The sequence below is a fragment of the Oryctolagus cuniculus genome, chromosome 4 (assembly GCF_964237555.1).
Source record: "Oryctolagus cuniculus chromosome 4, mOryCun1.1, whole genome shotgun sequence".
Lineage (NCBI taxonomy): Eukaryota > Metazoa > Chordata > Mammalia > Lagomorpha > Leporidae > Oryctolagus > Oryctolagus cuniculus.
In genome coordinates, this window is record NC_091435.1 from 144,973,366 (window position 1) to 144,992,945 (window position 19,580).

A 19,580-nucleotide genomic window follows, 5' to 3' on the forward strand; every position below is an offset into this window, starting at 1 on the left:
ATGTTACAAGGAACCCAGTTTGTAGTACGTTGTAGCAGCCCTAGGAAACTAATATGAGGGAAGAACCTTAGGAATGCAAAATATAAACATGAAGGCAAAAGAAAATCTTATGCTCATTGTTGTATCTTCTGACTTTTCAAGTTCTTTGGTTAGTCATTTTCTTAATGGGAGTAAACATAAATTTTATTAATTTTATTTGTTTATTTGGTACACTGCTGTTAACCTCCATGTGTTATGCAAATAGTTTTAAGTAATTGAGTAGTTATCATAGTTTAAATCTTCCAGAGATTGAGACCATATTGGCTAGGGATAGGAAAGGGGAACTGCATAGCACTAATAACCAGCCTTTTATAAATGGATTATTATAAGTGGATTACTAAGACTTAAAGAAATGTTACATAGTGATTTAGATGTCTGCATCTGATATCAGAGTACCTCAGTTCAATTCCCAGCTTCAGCTTCCAGTTCCAGCTTCATGCTAATGCCGACAGGTTGTGACTCAAGTAGTTGGGTTCTTGCCACACATGTGGGAGACCTGGATTGAGCTCTTGCTGCAGGCACTGGCCCAGCCCTGTGTGTTTCAGGCATTCAGGGAGTGCATCAACAGATGGGATCTCTGTTCCTTCCCTTCCTCCCTTCTTCTTTGTCTCACTACCTCTTGGATAAATTAAAAAAAAAAAAAATTTTTTTTTTTGAATCTTGTGCTAAAAATGGAAAGGTCATTTGATAAAGATACTTGACCTGTTTTCCTTCATGACTTAGATCTTTTATTGACTGCTATTTTAGAATATAATTTGGGAGTTATTGTTCTTCTTTGGTGAAGCAATGTTAGTCTTTAATACGCTTGAAAAAACAGTATCTCACATAACTGTACCACATTACAGTTTTCAAAAGCTAAAAGGTAACTGGCATATTAGTATGCAGACTTCATTCAAATTTCATTAATTGTCCTACTAATGTCCTTTTGCATTTTTTGGGACCAATGTAGGTCACACATTTTATTTAGTTGCCAAGCTTCTCCTTTAATTCAGTACAGTTCTTCAGCCTTTTTGTATAATGACCTTTGTACTTTGGGGAAATTCCTGTTTATTCTGTTTAATGTTCCTCAGTTTGGGTTTATTTGATTATCCTTGTGATTAAATTCAAGTATGTCCTTTTGTCAAGAATACTACAAAAATGAAGTTGTATCCTCTATCATATTAGGAGGCCATTGTTGCTATATCTCATTATTAGTAATTTTAACTGCAATCCCTTGGTTGAGGAGGGTCTTGCTGGGTTTCTCCACTGTAATATTACTGTTTTTTCCCCCTTTTGTAATTAGTGCTCTGTGGCCAGATATTTTGATACTGTACTTAAAGTTTTTAATATTTTTGCCCTACAGTTTTAGTATCCATTAATGATTTTTACCTGAAAAAATTATTGTGTTGTATCAGATGATTTTCCTGTTTCTATCATTCCTGCTAAGTTTACTTTCCCTATACTCCCATTTCATTTGTTCTGAATGAACTGTTGTTCTTTAGGTTAGAATCCATTATAATTTAGCTTTTTACAGTATAACTGTTAAATTTGGAAGAGTTTCTAGATTGTAAGATTAAATCAGAATATGTTTTGAAAACTCACATGTAGCTCTGTCTGGATTTAATACAATTCAAAATTTGCTACTTTATCATTCCAGAAACTATTTGTTCAGAATTCTCAAATATAAAAGACCTTTTTGTAAACAGGTACACAAGATTATAATTTTTATGTTTTATCTTGTTTGAACCTCAAATTTTAAAGTTGAATTTAGCTGTGGAATTTATTAAGAATCCATTCTTCCAGGTCACCACCCCAGGGGATTTTTTTTTAATCCCCGCTGCTTTATCAGATTTAATCTGTCCAAAACTATTTTTTTTTTTTTGGTCTTAGTAAATTTTGAGTTAAGAGTAGTTACAATAATTTCAACGTTTTTAGATACCATCACTGACTAATATTGCCTTTCATTTAATAGGTTTATTTTTTTTATTATTATTTATTTACTTGAAAGAGTTACACAGAGAGAGGAGAGGCAGAGAGAGAGAGGTCTTCCATCTGATGATTCACTCCACAATTGGCCACAATTGCTGGAGCTGTGCCATCCCGAACCCAGGAGCCAGGGGCTTCTTTCAGGTCTCCCACGAGGATGCAAGGGCCCAAGGACTTGGGCCATCTTCTACTGTTTCCCAGGCCATAGCCGAGAGCTGGATCGGAAGTGGAGCAGCCGGGTCTTGAACTGGCGCCCATATGGGGTGCCAGCACTTCAGGCCTGGACGTTAACCTACTGCGCCACAGTGCTGGCCCCTAATAGGTTTTAAATATAGGTAGAGGGAACATAATGGATGGAGGAGAGCAAGAAGAGCTGGTATTGACTTTCAATGACTGCTGTTGTTGCATCTCTTTACTCACTGAAAGTGTACTATAATATTTCAGTATGTCTCCTGGAAAGTACAGATTTATCCCTAGTTCAGAGAACACAGTTATGCATGCCACTTTGAGATGTGTTTATTATATTGTTCTTGTTTCAAAAGTGAAATTTGCATTGTGGAGCCAGTTTAGAGAATACTTTACTCTTGAGTTATAAATTTTTGTAGAAATTTTAGTTCATGATTTTTGTTTATGGGAAATTTAGCCCAGTGGCATTAAAAACATATAGTACTCACATACTTACACACTCATATTTTAATGGAAATTGAAAATAAAAAGATTGGTGTTTAATGATGTTTGATTATGTTAATGATCACCAGATGTTAAAAAATTCTCATCTAAGTGTTTTTGTTGAATTTCATGTTTTTTTTTTTAATTTTTTCATAAGGCTGTGGTGAAATGATGATGGTTGTGTAAGCGCTTGCAAAATCAAATTTTATTTATTTGCAAGGCAGTGAGACAGAGGCAGAGAGGGAGTTCCTATCCACTGTTTCACTCCACAGATGTCCAAAATTACTTTAGGCCAGAACTGAAGTCAGGAGCTGTAAAGGCAATCCACGTCTCCCATGATAGAAGTAGAAACCTAGTTACTTGAGTCTTCACTGTTGCTTCTGAGGATCCTTGTTAGAAGGAAGCAGGAATCAGGAACTGGAAGCTGAAATCTAACCCAGGTACTCCTTGTTGGATGGGGGCATTTTACCTAAATGCCTGCCCCCTTTTTAAGGAAGACATTTTGTTACAAGTATTTTTATTTTAGAATCTGTTTAACAGTAGATAGTAGGCCAAACCTCTGCCCCTGGCACTGGCATGCCATATGGTTGCTGGTTCGTGTCCCAGCTATCCTTCTTCCCATCCAGCTCTCTGCCAATGGCCTAGGATAGCAGTGGGAGACGGCCTAAGTGCTTGGGCCCCTGTACCCAGTGGGAGACCCAGAAGAAGCTCCTGGCTTTGGATCAGCCCAGCTCTGGCCATTGAGGCCATTTGGGCAGTGAACCAATGGATGGAAGACCTTTCTCTGTCTCTCTTACTGTCTGTAACTCCACCTCTCAAGTAAATAAATAACATCTTAAAAAATACCCAAAAAAAACATTTATTTGCTGTAGTCAGAAACATTTTTGTTTTACATGCACAGTTGCTTAAATGGGGGTGTGCTTTCTTCATGAAGCTGTTAGTCATCAGACAGTTGTTACTTGTATGAATAGGTAGAGGCATTACTAAAATATTTAAAAGAATATAATTTTTAATTAGGTCAGTGTATGCGGTGTTTGAATTTTCAGAAAACTAATTTTTAAAAATAAAGCATTTTCCTACACAGTATGTGGAAACAAATTATTATAATGTTAACAAAAAGAGCTGTCAATTTTTTATTTGCAAGCCTTCTGTCATATATGGTCCAGGATGATTTAGTATAAGGTGAGTTAATTTCTTTTTTACTTGTTAGCTATTTTTAAGGCTGATGACTTTATAGAGCTTTTTAAGAGCATGCCAACCAATAACACCTATTTCTGATTGGCTGCTTGTGTGATTTAAAGAGCACTTTTTTTTGTATAATTTTGGAGATCTTTATATTTAAGATTCGTTATTTAAGCTTAAAACTTTCATTTAAAAATAAGGTAATACATGTCTGCAGTTCTTTCTTACGATGTTTCGATTAAGCAGGATAGTAGAGATTTACATGACTATTTAGACCCTGCCATAAATCCACAGTTTAAATTCCTGCAGTCCTTTCAAAGTTTGTTTAGGACCTGCTTGTTGCTGATCTGATGTTTTAGTTCATGTCAGATTCTTTTCTGTTGGCTCTACTTGTCATTTTTAATTTTTTTCCTCTTTGCTAGATTTTTTTAGTTAGGATCTGACTTTTGATTGTAATCTCTCTATAAGGCTCTAATTTGAATCTGTATAGTTGATGCTCTTTTTTTCTACTTCTTACAGAAAGTATACCTGTTCTAGTTGGATTCCTGAAACCCTAATCATTCATTTGCCCAAGAGGCAATATTTTTCTCCAGAGAACAACCAGATGTAGAGCTTGCTATAAACTTTTTATAGCCATAATATTTTATAGATTACCAGAAATGAGAAATTTTAATTAAAAGCTCAATTATATAATTAGTATTTAACTAGTTAGAGGTCATAATGAGGGTCTGATATTGTACACAGTGGGTTAAGCTGCTGCCTGCAATGCTGGAACCTCATTTGATTGCCTAGTGCCAGTCCCAACTGTTCCACTACTGATCTAGCTTCCTGCGTAAGTGCTTGGGCAAGCAAAGGAAGATGGCCCAGCTGCTTGGGCCCTTGCCACTCACATGGAAAACCCGGATGGAGTTTTAGGTTCTTGGCTTCAGCTTAGCCCATTCCTGGCCATTTTGATGATTTGTAGAGTATACTAATGGATAGAAAATCTCCCTCTCCTTTCCTCCTCCCCCTCCAGAAAAATTCATTATGAGAAAAAGATTCCATTTATAATAGCATTAAAATTAAACTTCATTAACAGATTATCCACTTATTTCCTCCTTTATTAAATTTTGTATACTAAGATGTATGGTATGTCTTTTTTTTTTTTTTTTAAAGATTTATTTATTTATTTGAAGGAGTTACACAGAGAAGGAGAAGCAGAGAGAGGCCTTCCATCCACTGGTTCACTCCCCAATCGGCTGCAACAGCCGGAGCTGTGGCTATCCAAAGCCAGGAGCTTCTTCTGGGTCTCCCATGTGGGTTCAGGGGCCCAAGGACTTGGGCCATCCTCCACTGCCTTCCCAGTCTAGAGCAGAGAGTTGGATCGGAAGTGGAGCAACCGGGACTTGAGCCGGCACCCACATGGGATGCTGGCACTGCAGGCAGCAGCTTTTTCCACTAGGTCACAGCGCCGGCCCCATGTCTTTTATTTTTATATTTGCTCATTGTTAAGGTTCTTTTCTGTGTGCCAGACATTGGTTCTTTAGGATTAGAAAGATAAGACATTTCTCTCTAAAGCTAGAAATTGGACTAAATCAGTAAAAATATGTGGCAGATTATTGTGTTTCTATACATGTATACATTGTGTTATGATCAAACTAGGGTAAGTAGCATATCTTGCACCTTAAATATTGATAATTTCTTTGTGTTGCAAACATTCAAAATGCTCTCTTTTAGCTATTTTAAAATGTATAGTATATTAACATTATAGTCACATTCTGTATGTATATGTTGATGTATATGTATATTGCATTTTATTTACTCATCTGGTCATGGACACTTGATTTAATGTCTTGGTTATTATAAATAGTGTTGTAAGAAGCATGACTGAGCATGGTCTGACAGACTTCTTTCTTTCTTTCTTTTTTTTTTTTTGGTACATGTTTCTGTTTGTGGGATTATGGGATCATATGGCAGTACTGATTTTTCTTAGGAATATCCATACTGTTTTCCTTAATGGCTGTACTATTTTATATTCCCACCAATCTTGTGTAAGTATTCTTTTTTCCCTAGCGGTTATTTTATGTCTTTTTGATAATTACCATTCTCCCAGGAGTGAGGTTGTATCTTATTGTGATTTTGATCACTATACTTGATAACTATACTCACTGTACACCCCCTGTGCAAACTCCTGTCCCTAAATGCACCTTTTTAATTCACCAAATATTTACCAGGATTCAAGCATTAAGGATATAGAGATGAATGAAAAGGGCAAAAATGACATTTCATGTGGGGTTTACATTATGCCTTTCTTTTTATCTGCCACTTCTTCCTGTAGCTAGAACTTTATAGTCATTTAAGAGTTCCAGATATTTTACCATTAATTGCCCTCAAGAGCTGTATGAAGTACGACTACTCCTTTTTTAAATAGATGAGAATACTGAAACATAGTGAACTCCCTTTCAGAGATAGAAAGTAGCATACATAGTATAAGAGCCCAGACAGACTCTTGAACCCAAACTCTTAATTCTCCTTGCTTTATATTTCCTTTTGGTTATAAAATTTGTGTTACCAAGGCTTTTTTTGTTTTGTTTTCTTTTTAGAAACCGGATTTTTACATCTATGTAGACAAGCTAATTCTTTTTATTTTATTATTTTATTGAAAGAGTTACAGTGAGGTAGAGACAGGGAGAAAGAGAGAGGTTTTCCACCTGCTGGTTCACTTCCCAGATAACCACAGTGGAAGGAGCTGAGCCCATCAGGAGCCAGGAGCTTCCTCCAGGTCTCCCACATGGGTATAGGGGCCCAAGTACTGAATCATCTTCCACTGCTTTCCCAGGCTTTGAGCAGGGAACTGGATCCGAATTGGAGCAGCCAGGACTTGAACCAGTGTTCAAGTTCCTGTTAGCACCGTAGGTGGAGGCTTAACCTACTATGCCATATTGCTGTTCCCAAACTGTGATCTTTAAAAATTGTTCTTAATTTAGTTTGTAACCATTTGTGAAATAGTATGTTATACTTTGAATTAGACTAGCAGTTATGTTCTATGTCCTTCACCCACCCTGCCCTTTTTGTTTGTAGCATAGTACATGGCAAGTGAATGAGTGTAATCCATGTGCCTCTTTGTGTATGTACTCTTACATACATGTAATTAAATCCACCCAAGATTATAAGATTGGGGGGGAATGGTTTGATATTGAAATTGGAGATGACCCCCTAAATACTGGCATGCGTAAAGAGGGCAGCATGGTACATTTTAAGCTTTTATTTAGTGAGAAAGATGCATGGGAGAGTGACAGCTTTATTAAGAGAGATAAATCTGGGTTCATACCGAGCACCAGGAACCAGCTACATGGAGGAGCATCTAGGCCTGGAAGCCTAGGGTACATGGCTACAGCAAGCTCCCTCCTGGCAAGAGGCCAGGGAAGAAGAAAAGGCCAAGACATACCCTGTCCCAGGCTTTTAACCCACTTCCAAAGCAGAGTGATTAATTAACCTGATTGGCTGGTGGGCACCCAGGTGTGGCTAGGTAGGGGCATGAAGTCACACAGGGACCAGGGACGTGGTGAATACGTGGTCTTCCAGCTCACAAACCTAATCAATTTTAACCTGTATGCCTGCCTACTTCATTATCTGGATAGATATTTGCTAGATATCTGTTAGATACCTTAACCTGTGGACACAATATTTACTAGGTGTTATTTAATGTGATTTTATTAGGTTTTTAATTTTTAATTCATTTACTTTTTATTTATTTATTTTGCAAATGTATCAGCCATTTATTTTGGTTGTTTTTTGAAGCAAACAGTCAAGCTTTCCCGATCAGGACTGGCAAATGGAGTAAATAGAAGCTTCTGGGTAGAGTGAGGAGTCAGGGGGAGAATAGTCTTACATCTGTATGGCCCCATGTGCTTTATTTCTTGATTGTTAACCTCTCTTTCTTTCATTGCATATTCCTTTTAAAAATAGTTTATGTATTTTTTATTTTAAGATAATATTTGCAATTTACTTTATAATCAAAGGCTTGATGGCTCCACTAAGTAAAGATTTCAATAAATAAAAAGACCATAGTTGAGCAGGAAAATATGCAAGAACTATGTATCATAATGAAATGAAAAGATGTTCAACTTCATTCTTATAAATTTGAAAACAGTTATAAAATCTTTAAAGCTACAGTGATATATAATTCTTAGCAATTTGAAAAATATTTAGAACAATAGACTCTGGGTTTTAGGGAATTTTAGGTTCATAGCAAAGTTCAGAGGAAAATACCGAGAGTACCTTTGCATTGACCCAGCTTTGTCCACTATTAATATCACACTGGAGTGGTACATTTTTTATATTTGATGAATGTACATTGACATGTAATTACCATCCAAAGTGTATTCTTTATATTAGAATTCACTTTGGGTGATTGACATTTTGTGAGTTTAGACAAATGTACATTCCCTATTAAAGTATCATGTAAAATAGCTTCACTGCCCTAAAAATCCTTTCTGCTCTGACTGATCTTTTTTCCCTGTTCCTGTAATCTCTGGCATCCCCTGATCTTTTGATAGCCTAGTATTTTGACTTTTACAGAATATCATATAGTTAGACAGAAGCTTCATCTGGATTTCCTGCATGGGTGGCAGGTACCCAGATACTTGAGCCTTCTCTTAGGTACATTAGCAGGGAGCTGGATCAGAAGTAGAGCAGTCAGGACACCAACTGGTGCCCATGTGAGATGCTGGCATTACATGTACAGCGTTGCCTGCCCCAGCACAACATCAGCCCCTCCTCTCTTTTTAATACCAAACAATATTTTGTTGTTTAAACGTACCACAGGTTATTCTTTCACATACTGAAGTGCATGTTGGTTTTTTGCAGATTTTAAAAATTATGAATAAAGGTGTGGTAAACAACATTGTACAGGTTTTTATGTGTGTATATGTATATGTTTTCAACTTTTAAATGTAAATACTAAGTAGTGCAAATACTGATAGTGCTGATTGATGGTACTCTATATATTGTGATATAACCATTTTATTTTAATATAATTGTTTTCTGTTTTTGCTTTAAAGGATTGCCTTGTGGTTGTTAAAAATTTTGCACTCTGCAGCGCTTGAGTATTTTCCTGCATTGTGGAACAAACTCTCCAGCAATGATTACCTCAGAGTTGCCAGTGTTACAGTAAGTATTATAGTTTTATTTTTTTGAAGGAAAAATTTGTACAACATATTTGGACAATGCATTTGAAATCTATGCATTAGGGTATATAATTATTATATCCAAACATGGCCCTAGCTGTTGGAATGTCAGCTTGTTTTTTGTTTTTTTTTTTTTTTAAATTCATGGAAAATTTGTATCATGAATAAACTATGGAAGGATTTCAATATGTTCTGTTTTCTGTTTTTTTAAGATTTATTTATTTATTTGAAAGGCAGAGTTACAGAAAGGCAGAAACGGTGAGAGAGAGAGGTCTTCCATCCCCTGGTTCACTCTCCAGATGGCCACATTGGCCGGAACTGCGTTGATCCGAAGCCAGGAGCTTCCTCTGGGTCCCCCACATGGGTGCAGGGGCCCAAACACTTGGATCATCTTGTACTGCATTCCCAGGCCATAGTAGAGAGCTGGATCCGAAATGAAGCAGCTGGGGCTTGAACTAGTATCCATATGGCATGCCAGCACTGCAGGCGGTTGCTTTACTTGCTACACCAGTCCCTCAATATATATTTTTTAAAATATTTATTTATTTGAGAGGTAGAGTTACAGACAGAGAGAAACAGAGAGGTCTTCCATCAGCTGGTGCACTCCCCAAATGACTGCAATCGGCAGAACTGTGGTGATCCAGAGCCAGGAGCTTCATTCCGGTCTCCCATGCATGTGCAGGGGCCCAAGCACTTCGGCCATCTTTTACTGCTTTTCCAGTCCATAGCAGAGAGCTGGATTGGAAGTAGAGCAGCCAGGACTAAAACTGCGTCCATATGGGATGCTGGCGCCGCAGCCGGAAGATTAACCTACTGTGCCACAGCACCAGGACCTCAATATATTATTATTATTTTTTTTTAATTTTTTGACAGGCAGAGTGGACAGTGAGAGAGAGAGAGACAGAGAGAAAGATCTTCCTTTGCCGTTGGTTCACCCTCCAATGGCCGCCGCGGCTAGCGCACTGCGCTGATCCGAAGGCAGGAGCCAGGAGCTTATCCTGGTCTCCCATGGGGTGCAGGGCCCAAGCACTTGGGCCATCCTCCACTGCCTTCCCGGGCCACAGCAGAGAGCTGGCCTGGAAGAGGGGCAACTGGGACAGAATTCAGCGCCCCGACCGGGACTAGAACCCGGTGTGCCGGCGCCGCAGGCGGAGGATTAGCCTAGTGAGCCGCGGTGCCGGCCTCAATATATTCTTTCAACCAACATAAACACATTTTTTAAATTCCATTTTCTATGAATTTTTTGAAGTACCCTCGTAGTCAATAAAAAAGGTGTTAATGTTCTGTTTAATGGGTCAGCAAACCATTAGCCATGGACTAAAAATGTCATGCCACCTATTTAATTTTGTAAATTAAACATTATTTAGATCAGAGCCACCCTCATTCCTGTACATATTGTTTGTAGCTGCTTTTTGTTACATATTGTGACAGCAGCTGTATTACCTGGAAAGCCTAAAATAGTCTCTGCATTTACAAGAAGCAGTTTGTCAGCCCTCAACCTATATCATGCTGTATCATGTCTGCCCCTCCCAGTCACCCTCATTTCTTCATTAAGAGTTTTTTATTTTAGGCTGGTGCTGTGGCTCACTAGGCTAATCCTCCGCCTTGCGGCGCCGGCACACCACGTTCTAGTCCGGGTCGGGGCGCGGATTCTGTCCTGGTTGCCCCTCTTCCAGGCCAGCTCTCTGCTGTGGCCCGGGAGTGCAGTGGAGGATGGCCCAAGTGCTTGGGCCCTGCACCCCATGGGAGACCAGGAGAAGCACCTGGCTCCTGCCATCGGATCAGTGGGGTGCACCAGCTGCGGCGGCCATTGGAGGGTGAACCAACGGCAAAGGAAGACCTTTCTCTCTGTCTCTCTCTCACTATCCACTCTGCCTGTAAAAAAAAAAAAAGAGTTTTTTTTTTTTCTGAGGTTGATTGCTGAGCCATTCTGGTTGTTAGAAGTAATCTAGGGTAAATATGCCAGTTGGCATTTTTGTAGCATATCATTAGATTTGTTGGAGCTGTAGGACAGAATTAGGAGTATGATTTATTTTCAGTTCTCTGGGACATGTAGTCACAATAATAGTATTTTGTAGCTTTTATCATGATGCAAATAAGTAACCTGCATACTTTGTTTCTATATGATAACTGATTTAGATAGGAAAATCATGAGATAATTATTTATATTGTTACTGCCCTAGTTAATTTACATATCTCTTTTCCAAGAGAAAACCTTCTGATTCATCTCCAGGCCTTTTCATCCTTTAGAATTCTGACAGAAAGCTTTCCAGATTCTTCTATTGCAATACTATCAGGACCTTCTCCTCCTTTCCCCTCATGTGTAGTGGATAAGTAAGTTATTTCTTCTGCTGACCTCACTACTGTTTACTCAGTAAGTTAAGTACTTAAGTACTTTCCCTTACTTTGCCGACTCACTGTCCATCTACAACTTGGCTAAGGTATCAAGTTTCCTGGAAAGTTCCTCTAAGCCCTCAAAACTCGAGTATTCTTCCTTCTATGCTCTTAAAATTCCCTGTGTTTTTTTTCTAGTACCATACTTAATGGAATGTCCGAAGTATTCATTTATTAGAGAGACATACAGAGAGAGAGAGACAGTTCCCATTTGCTGGTTCACTGTCCGAATACATACAACGGCTAAGACTGGGCCAAGACCCAGGAACCCAGTGAATGTCTCCTCTGTGGATGGCTGGAACCCAGTTATTTGAGCTGTCACTACTACCTCCTGTTGTCTACATCGGCAGGAAACTAGACCTCAGAATCGACCTGTGTACTTTGATGTGCCGTCTTAATTGCTTGGCTAAATGTTCACTTTAGCAAAATGTTTTATAACCCCTTCTTTTTGTTTCTGACCTATTCCTAAACTGTTTGCTTTTGTGCATCATATAATATTTTGAGAACTTTGTCAGATAGGTTTGTATATATTATTATGCTTTACTTATCCATCCAGCAATATCCTGTTTTCATTGTATACAGAAGAAAGGAAACATGATGTGTCTCTTTGTATTTATAAACTTCATTTTCTGTCATCCATAAAAGCAGTATATTAGAAATTGATATCTAAAATTGTCTCAAAAACAAAAACATGTTATGAATTAGTTGTCTTTAATGTTCAGTCCAATTTGATGTTTTAAAAGCCATTCCAGTAATTGAAATTATTATTTGGCTTTCTTTGGATATTTTAACTGGGGGTGTATTTATCATATGCGTTCTGTTTACTGTTAAGCATTGTCATAATATTATTGGGGTCTGCGCCGTGACGCAGCTGGTTAATGCCCTGGCCTGAGGCACTGGCATCCCAGATGTGCGCCAGTTCAAGGCCTGGCTGCTCCACTTCTAATCCAGCTTTCTGGTATGTATGGCCTGGGAAAGCAATAGAAGATGGCCCAAGTCCTTGGGCCTCTGCACCCATGTAGGAGACCTAGAGAAATCTCCTGGCTCCTGGCTTTGGATTGGCACAGCTCCGGTCGTTGCAGCCAATTGGGGAGTGCACCATCGGATGGAAGACCTCTCTCTCTCACTCTTTGCCTCTCTTCTCTCTGTGTAACACTGACTTTCAAATAAATAAATAATTTTTTTTTAAAAAAGAATTATATAAGTTACCACCTAACTTATTTCTAAAATGTATGCAAGTTCCTAGGTAGATAGAGCATGTAAAACAGAGTTAGTCCTTATTTACATGAAGCTTATAAAGATAGATATTAATTGAATAATCACAACTACATTGTTCTAAAATATCATTCATGGTATAAATGAATGTGTTATATGGGAATTTTTTTTTCACATGCCTTTGCTTAATCTACTTTTCAAAGAAATTCTGAGATAAGGAAGGGGGAGGTTGGTTTAGGAGAAAAAGAAGGGAGGCAGGTTGTAAGTTCCACACCAGGGAAATAATATATGTGCAAAGATCCTTAAGTAGGAATGAAACAAAGGCTTTGAAGGAATGAAACCAGGGTTTTTGTGTACACACCCCCTATCCCTCCTCATTTTTTTATTTTTATTTATTTTTTTTAGCTAGTGTTGAAATGGAGAGTGACATGAAAAGGTGTATGAGTAGGGAGGAACAGTATTGTCTACTCTCTATAGTAGAGATAAGAAGAGTGATGGGCAGAGTAGTACTAATAGCTCAGATACTTGTTTATAAATAAAAATATTTTTGTAACATAACCACACCTATTCATTTACTATTATGTGGTTTCATGTATGCTGTTTATGGTACCAGAATTCAGTAGCAACTGCAGAGATCTTTTTTTTTTTAACTTTTATTTCATGAATATAAATTTCCAAAGTACGGCTTATGGATTACAATGGCTTCTCCCCCATAACGTCCCTCCCACCCGCAACCCTCCCCTTTCCCATTCCCTCTCCCCTTCCATTCTCATGAGGATTCATTTTCAATTCTCTTTATATACAGAAGATCAGTTTAGCATACATTAAGTAAAGATTTCAACAGTTTGCTCCCACACAGAAACATAAAGTGAAAAATAATAGAAGATTTTTTAAATGATGATGAAATCAGATCAGACCTATTGTCATGTTTAATCCCAGCGAGAGTCAAGTTGGGAATTGCTAATTTCTTCTTATTTTTTTTTTTAACAGAAGATCAGTTTAGTATACATTAAGTAAAGATTTCAACCGTTTGCACCCCCATAGAAACACAAAGTGAAATATACTGTTTGAGTACTCGTTATAGCATTAAGCCTCAATGTACAGCACATTAAGGACAGAGATCCTACATGAGGAGTAAGTGCACCGTGACTCCTGTTGTTGACTTTACAAATTGACACTCCTGTTTATGGCATCAGTAATCTCCCTATGCACCAGTCATGAGTTTCCAAGGCTATGGAAGCCCCTTGAGTTCTCCGACTCTTATCTTGTTTAGACAAGGTCATAGTCAAAGTGGAGGTTCTCTCCTCCCTTCAGAGAAAGGTACCTCCTTCTTTGATGACCTGTTCTTTCCACTGGGATCTCACTCACAGAGATCTTTCATTTAGGGTGTGTGTTTTTTTGTTGTTGTTGTTGTTGTTGTTTGTTGTTGTTGCCAGAGTGTCTTGGCTTTCCATGCCTGAAATACTCTCATGGGCTTTTCAGCCAGATCCGAATGCCTTTAGGGCTGATTCTGAGGCCAGAGTGCTGTTTAGGACATCCGCCATTCTATGAGTCTGCTGAGTATCTCGCTTCCCATGTTGGATCACTCTCCCCTTTATTTATTCTATCGGTTAGTGTTAATAGGTACTGGACTTGTTTATGTGCTTCCTTTGACTCTTAGTCCTTTCATTATAATCAATTGTGAACAGAAATTGATCACTTGGACTAGTGAGATGGCATTGGTACATGCCACCTTGATGGGATTAAATTGGAGTCCCCTGGTATGTTTATAACTTTACCGTTTGGGGCAAGTCAGCTTGAGCATGTCCCAAATTGTACATCTCTTCCCTCTTATCCCCACTCTTATGTTTAACAGGGATCACATTTCAGTTAAATTTCAACACTTAAGAATAACTGTGTATTAATTACAGAATTAAACCAGTCATATTAAGTAGAACAGACAAAAAAAACTACTAAGAGGGATAATGTATTAAGTTGTTCATTAACAGTCAGGGCTATGCTGATCCAGTCACCGTTTCTCATAGTGTCGATTTCACTTCAACAGGTTTCCTTTTTGGTGTTCAGTCAGTTGCATGTATGCTGTTTATGGTACCAGAATTCAGTAGCAACTGCAGAGATCTTAAGACTTAAAGACTTACATTATTTACTGTGTGGTCTTTTAAGAAAAAAATTTGCTGACCACTGAATATTTTTTCAATAATATTTTAGTTTAAATGCCAAGTTACCTTTAAAGACTTATGAATCTGAAATTAAAATGATCTGAGAATGTTACTGACAGCAATGTGTAGAATGGCTTGGACAGTATAGATGGTAGAAGTAAGGATATAAATTAAGATTATTTCAGGTAGTGATGATCATAATCACAGAGTGATAGAAAATTATTGTAATGATAAGGATGATGGTGGAGGACTTGTATTACAGGGAGCAGAAGAGGAATATTCCTATGACTATATGAGTTTGAGTAACAAGTTTACAACACTGAATTTGTATAATTAAAAGCACACTCATGGCAATAACAAGAAAACATTTAATGGAGATGGGCTTTTTGCACAGTTGTTAAGATGCTGCTTGGGATGCTGCATCCCATATCAGAGTGTCTGGTTCTGAGAACTGTTTCCACTTCCAGTCCAGCATTCTTGCTTAATACACACCCTAGTTCAAGTAGTTGAGTTCCTCTACCTATGTGGGATACCCAGATTGATTCCAGGCTGCTAGTTTGACATGGACCAGCCCTGATTGAAGATATTTGAAGAGTGAACCAACAGATGTGAGACACACTCTCTCTCACTTTCCCTCCCTCCCTGTCAAGTAAATACAAATACAATTACCAGTTTTAAAAACTAGTTAATGATATTTTAGTGACCTGTAAGCCAAAAGTTGTGATTGAAATTAATTTTAGAAGGGATAGTTGGTGAATTTGAGGTGTATAAAGAAGCATGTCACACATGCAAATTAAGTATATTATTGGGCCGGCACTGTGGCATAGCCAGTGAAGCCTCTGCCTGCAGTGCCAGCATCCCATGTGGGTGCTGGTTCAAGTCCCAGCTGCTCCACTTCCAATCCACCTCTCTGTTATGGCCTAGGAAAGTAGTAGAAGATGGCAGCCCCTGCACCCATGTGGGAGACTCAGAAGAAGCTCTTGGTTCCTGGCTTTGGATTGGCACAGCTGTGGCCTTTGTGGCCATCTGTGGTGTCAACCAGTGGATGATGGAAGGACCCCTCTCTCCCTCCCTCCCTACCCACCTCTGTCCCCTTCCTCCCCCTCCTTCCCCTCCTCCCCTCCCTCTACCTCTCTACCCCTCTTTGCCTCTTTATAATTCTGCCTTTTAAATAAAGAAATAAATCTTTTAAAAAAAGATAAATAGGAGTTAGCACTGAGACTTGGTGGGTAAAGCCACTGTCTGCAGTGCCAGCATCCCATATGGGTGCCGGTTCAAGTCCTGGTGCTTCACTTCCGATCCTGCTCTCTGCTTTGGCCTGGGAAAGCAGTAGAGGGTGGCCCAGGTCCTTGGGCCCCTGCAACCACATGGAAAACCTGGATGAATCTGCTCATTTCTGGATTCAGATTGGCTCAGCTCTGGCCATTGTGGCCATTTTGAGAGTGAACCAGCAGATGGAAGACTTCTGTCTCTCTGCCTCTGCCTCTATAAATCTGCCTTTCAAATAAATAAATTAAAAAAAACACATCAAATAAGATATCTGGAATATGGTAACATCTGATAAAGTATTGAAATCATTTGCATAAAAGTTAGACATGAAGTAGGTGAGATCTGCAAGGGTGTCTAATATAAAGGATAGATACTGAGAATTGAACTTTAAGGAATCTACATAAAAGAGGGAATGGGATTAAGAAGAGTATAAATTGAAGCAGATTGAGAAATAACAGGTTGAATTATATTTACCATTTGCTGTGTTCCCCTCCTGCTATTTGCAGTTTTATGTTGATCCTTAATAAAGCTAGTAGCATAAAACTTAATTGAACAGAATCTTGCTCATGCCATTTGTACTTGATTAACACTGTGTTGGGGCCAACTTGTATTGGCCTGTGAGAGCCATATATTGAGTTTTCAGGAGTTTCACAAGGCAATTAAACACAACATAGCAGTTACCAAAAGTTGTTTATAAGTTTCAAATTAAATAAATGATCTTAGAAATAAAAGTAGCAAGTAATTAATAATTTCTTAATTATATCACATATTATCTTTAATCTTTAGATTTTTTGTTTTTGTTTTTTTAAATTTGAGAGGTAGAGTTTCAGACAGGGAGAGATAGAAAGGTCTTCCATCTGCTGGTTCACCTGAGTGCAGCAGCTAGAGCTGCGCCATGCAGGAGTCAGAAGCTTCTTCTGGGTCTCCCATGCTGGTGCATAGGCCCAAGCCCTTGGGCCATCTTTCACTGCTTTCCCAGGACATCAGCAGAGAGATGGATTAGAAGAGGTCCAGCGGCCACATGCAGAGCTCAGCCAGAGAACTGACCCCTTGAAGTTATTTATATCTATTGTATCTATGCGGTGGATATAGTTTTCAGCAGAGTACTACTGTTCATCACTTTTGTGACTTCAGAATTTGTTGATGTCACTTTGATAGTTTGAAATTGACTGTGGTGGGAGTATTTACATTGCGAACATCAGCAAGCACTACAGATTGAAACTTAAGAAAGTGATAAACTGTTAATGCAGATTAAATTTATAGGTATGTAAAGATTGTCTATAGCTAATATATTATGTATAATGCAAAAAAATTGAAGTAATCTTCCAGTGTTTGAGATTCATTAACTGTTTATGTAGAGCAGTTACTCGTACCATTGACTAGTGAGTGAATTTTCCCCAAAATCTTGTCATTTCATTAAACAAAATATCTACTATCTTTCAAAAATATTGATTCATCATTTATGACAGTAAGTTAGAAAAGGATGAATGATTTTGGAAAGGGGCTAATATTTTGCTGCAGGGAATTTAACCACCACTTCAGACACCATCATCTCATATTAGATTGCTAGTTAGAGTCCCATCTATTCTGCTTCTGATCTAGCTCTATGTCTATGCTCTTGGGACAGCAACTGATGATGGTCCATGGACTTGGTCCACTGCCACTCATGTGGGAGACCAGGATGGAGTTCTTGGCTCTTGGCTTTGCTGCTCTTTGGGAAGTGAACCAGCAGTTGGAAGATCACCATCTCTCTCTGTTTCTCCCTTTCACTCTGCCTGTCAATAAATACATCTTTAAAAAATAAAAAAATTGGGCAAAAATTATTGAAATCATTTTTTGAGGATACATGGAGTTTACCCTAAAAGAGGAATGTGTATTTTATAATTTATGGGTATGTATTTTTTTGAGGATATAATTGTTAAACATTTGCCAGCATATCATTGATTTTGCTGAATTTGTAAAATTCTTCCCATGCATTTATCTTGTTAACTGAAGAATTAGTCTTTTGAAGAAACATTTTTTATATATATATTTATTTGACAGAGTTAAACAGTGAGAGAGAGAGACAGAGAGAAAGGTTTTCCTTTTGTTGGTGCACCACCCAAATGGACGCCACGGTGGGTACGCTGTGCTGATCCAAAGCCAGGAGCCAGGTGCTTCTTCCCGGTCTCCCATGTGGGTGCAGGGGCCCAAGAACTTGGGCCATCTTCCACTGCTCTCCCGGGCCACAGCAGAGAGCTGGACTGGAAGAGGAGCAACCAGGAATAGAACCCGGCGCCCATATGGGATGCTAGCGCCACAGGCAGAGGATTAACCAAGTGAGCCATGGCACCGGCCCCAGAAGTACTTTAATTTATATGTTGTACAGCACCTGCTGCTTCCACAGTCATTTCCTCCTTATTTGGGGAATTTGTTTCACTCAGTGTTATGTGTGATTCAGCAGGGAAAATAGCATTTTGTTATTGAAGAGTTTTCTGTTATTACAAATACATAAACCACTTCTGATCAATCGTACAGCAAAAGGTAAGAAAAGTAATGAAACAGAATTGCATTTTATTTATTTTTTCACTAAAATATGTAACATTTTTAGGGATTCGACTAATGAAACTACTGCCCATTCTGATGCTGGCAGCGAACTTGAAGAAACAGAGGTCAAAGGAAAAAGAAAAAGGGGTCGTCCTGGCCGGCCTCCAGTATGTATTATGCTTGTCTTTCTTGTTTTGTTTATAGTTACTACATAAATAGGCATGATATAAGTTGATTATTAATTTTAGTACTACTACTGTTGGTTGGTTTCTAAATTTCAGTGACACCTTGATGTTTTTTAGAAACTACATTGTGAATTTGCTTGACAGTGATCAGAAAAAGGAAAATATTATGTTACTGTTTTTGTTTCCCATACTTCTCTTGTAAATAAATGATTTGAAGTGATGGGAGAGGTGATTAACATTGAATGGGATGTAGTTTGTTAATATTTTCTGCTTTTCAGGTGCATTTGTGATTTTTTTTTGTGAGCTTCTAAGTAAGTGTTTAATGCTGGTTAGGGTTTGATCTAGTGTCAGAAAACATTCTCACTTTATTGAGAGGATTATAAAAGCCCAGGGTAACCTTACTTTGAGAGAGATCTTTATGTGCTATAAGAGCATCAGTCATCAGTTAAGCATGCATAAGCTTTCAGAGATAGTATATCATTGTGTTCAAGGGGTTAAGATTTATACTATTCTGGGCCGGCGCCACAGCTCAATAGGCTAATCCTCCACCTTGTGGCGCCGGCACACCAGGTTCTAGTCCAGGTCGGGTCGCCAGATTCTGTCCCAGTTGCCCCTCTTCCAGACCAGCTCTCTGCTGTGGTCTGGGAGTGTAGTGGAGGATGGCCCAAGTGCTGCACCCACATGGGAGACCAGGAGGAGGCACCTGGCTCCTGGATTTGGATCGGCACAGCGCACCAGCCACGGTGTCCATTTGAGGGGTGCACCAATGGAAGGAAGTCCTTTCTGTCTCTCTATCTCGCTAACTCTGT

The 19,580-nt window shown here is 38.7% G+C and overlaps 1 protein-coding gene across 5 annotated transcripts in view; it reads left to right on the top strand.

Moving 5' to 3' along the window:
* Window positions 1–19,580, top strand: part of STAG1 (STAG1 cohesin complex component) — a 381,944-nt gene that overhangs the window by 99,387 nt on the left and 262,977 nt on the right. For all 5 annotated transcript variants that reach the window (XM_070072781.1, XM_002716398.5, XM_070072783.1 and 2 more), the window contains 2 exons: window positions 8,898–9,006; window positions 18,651–18,753. In XM_070072781.1, coding sequence (XP_069928882.1) covers window positions 18,662–18,753 — 92 coding nt within the window. In that variant the 5' untranslated portion in view covers window positions 8,898–9,006; window positions 18,651–18,661. The remainder of the gene's footprint in view (window positions 1–8,897; window positions 9,007–18,650; window positions 18,754–19,580) is intronic.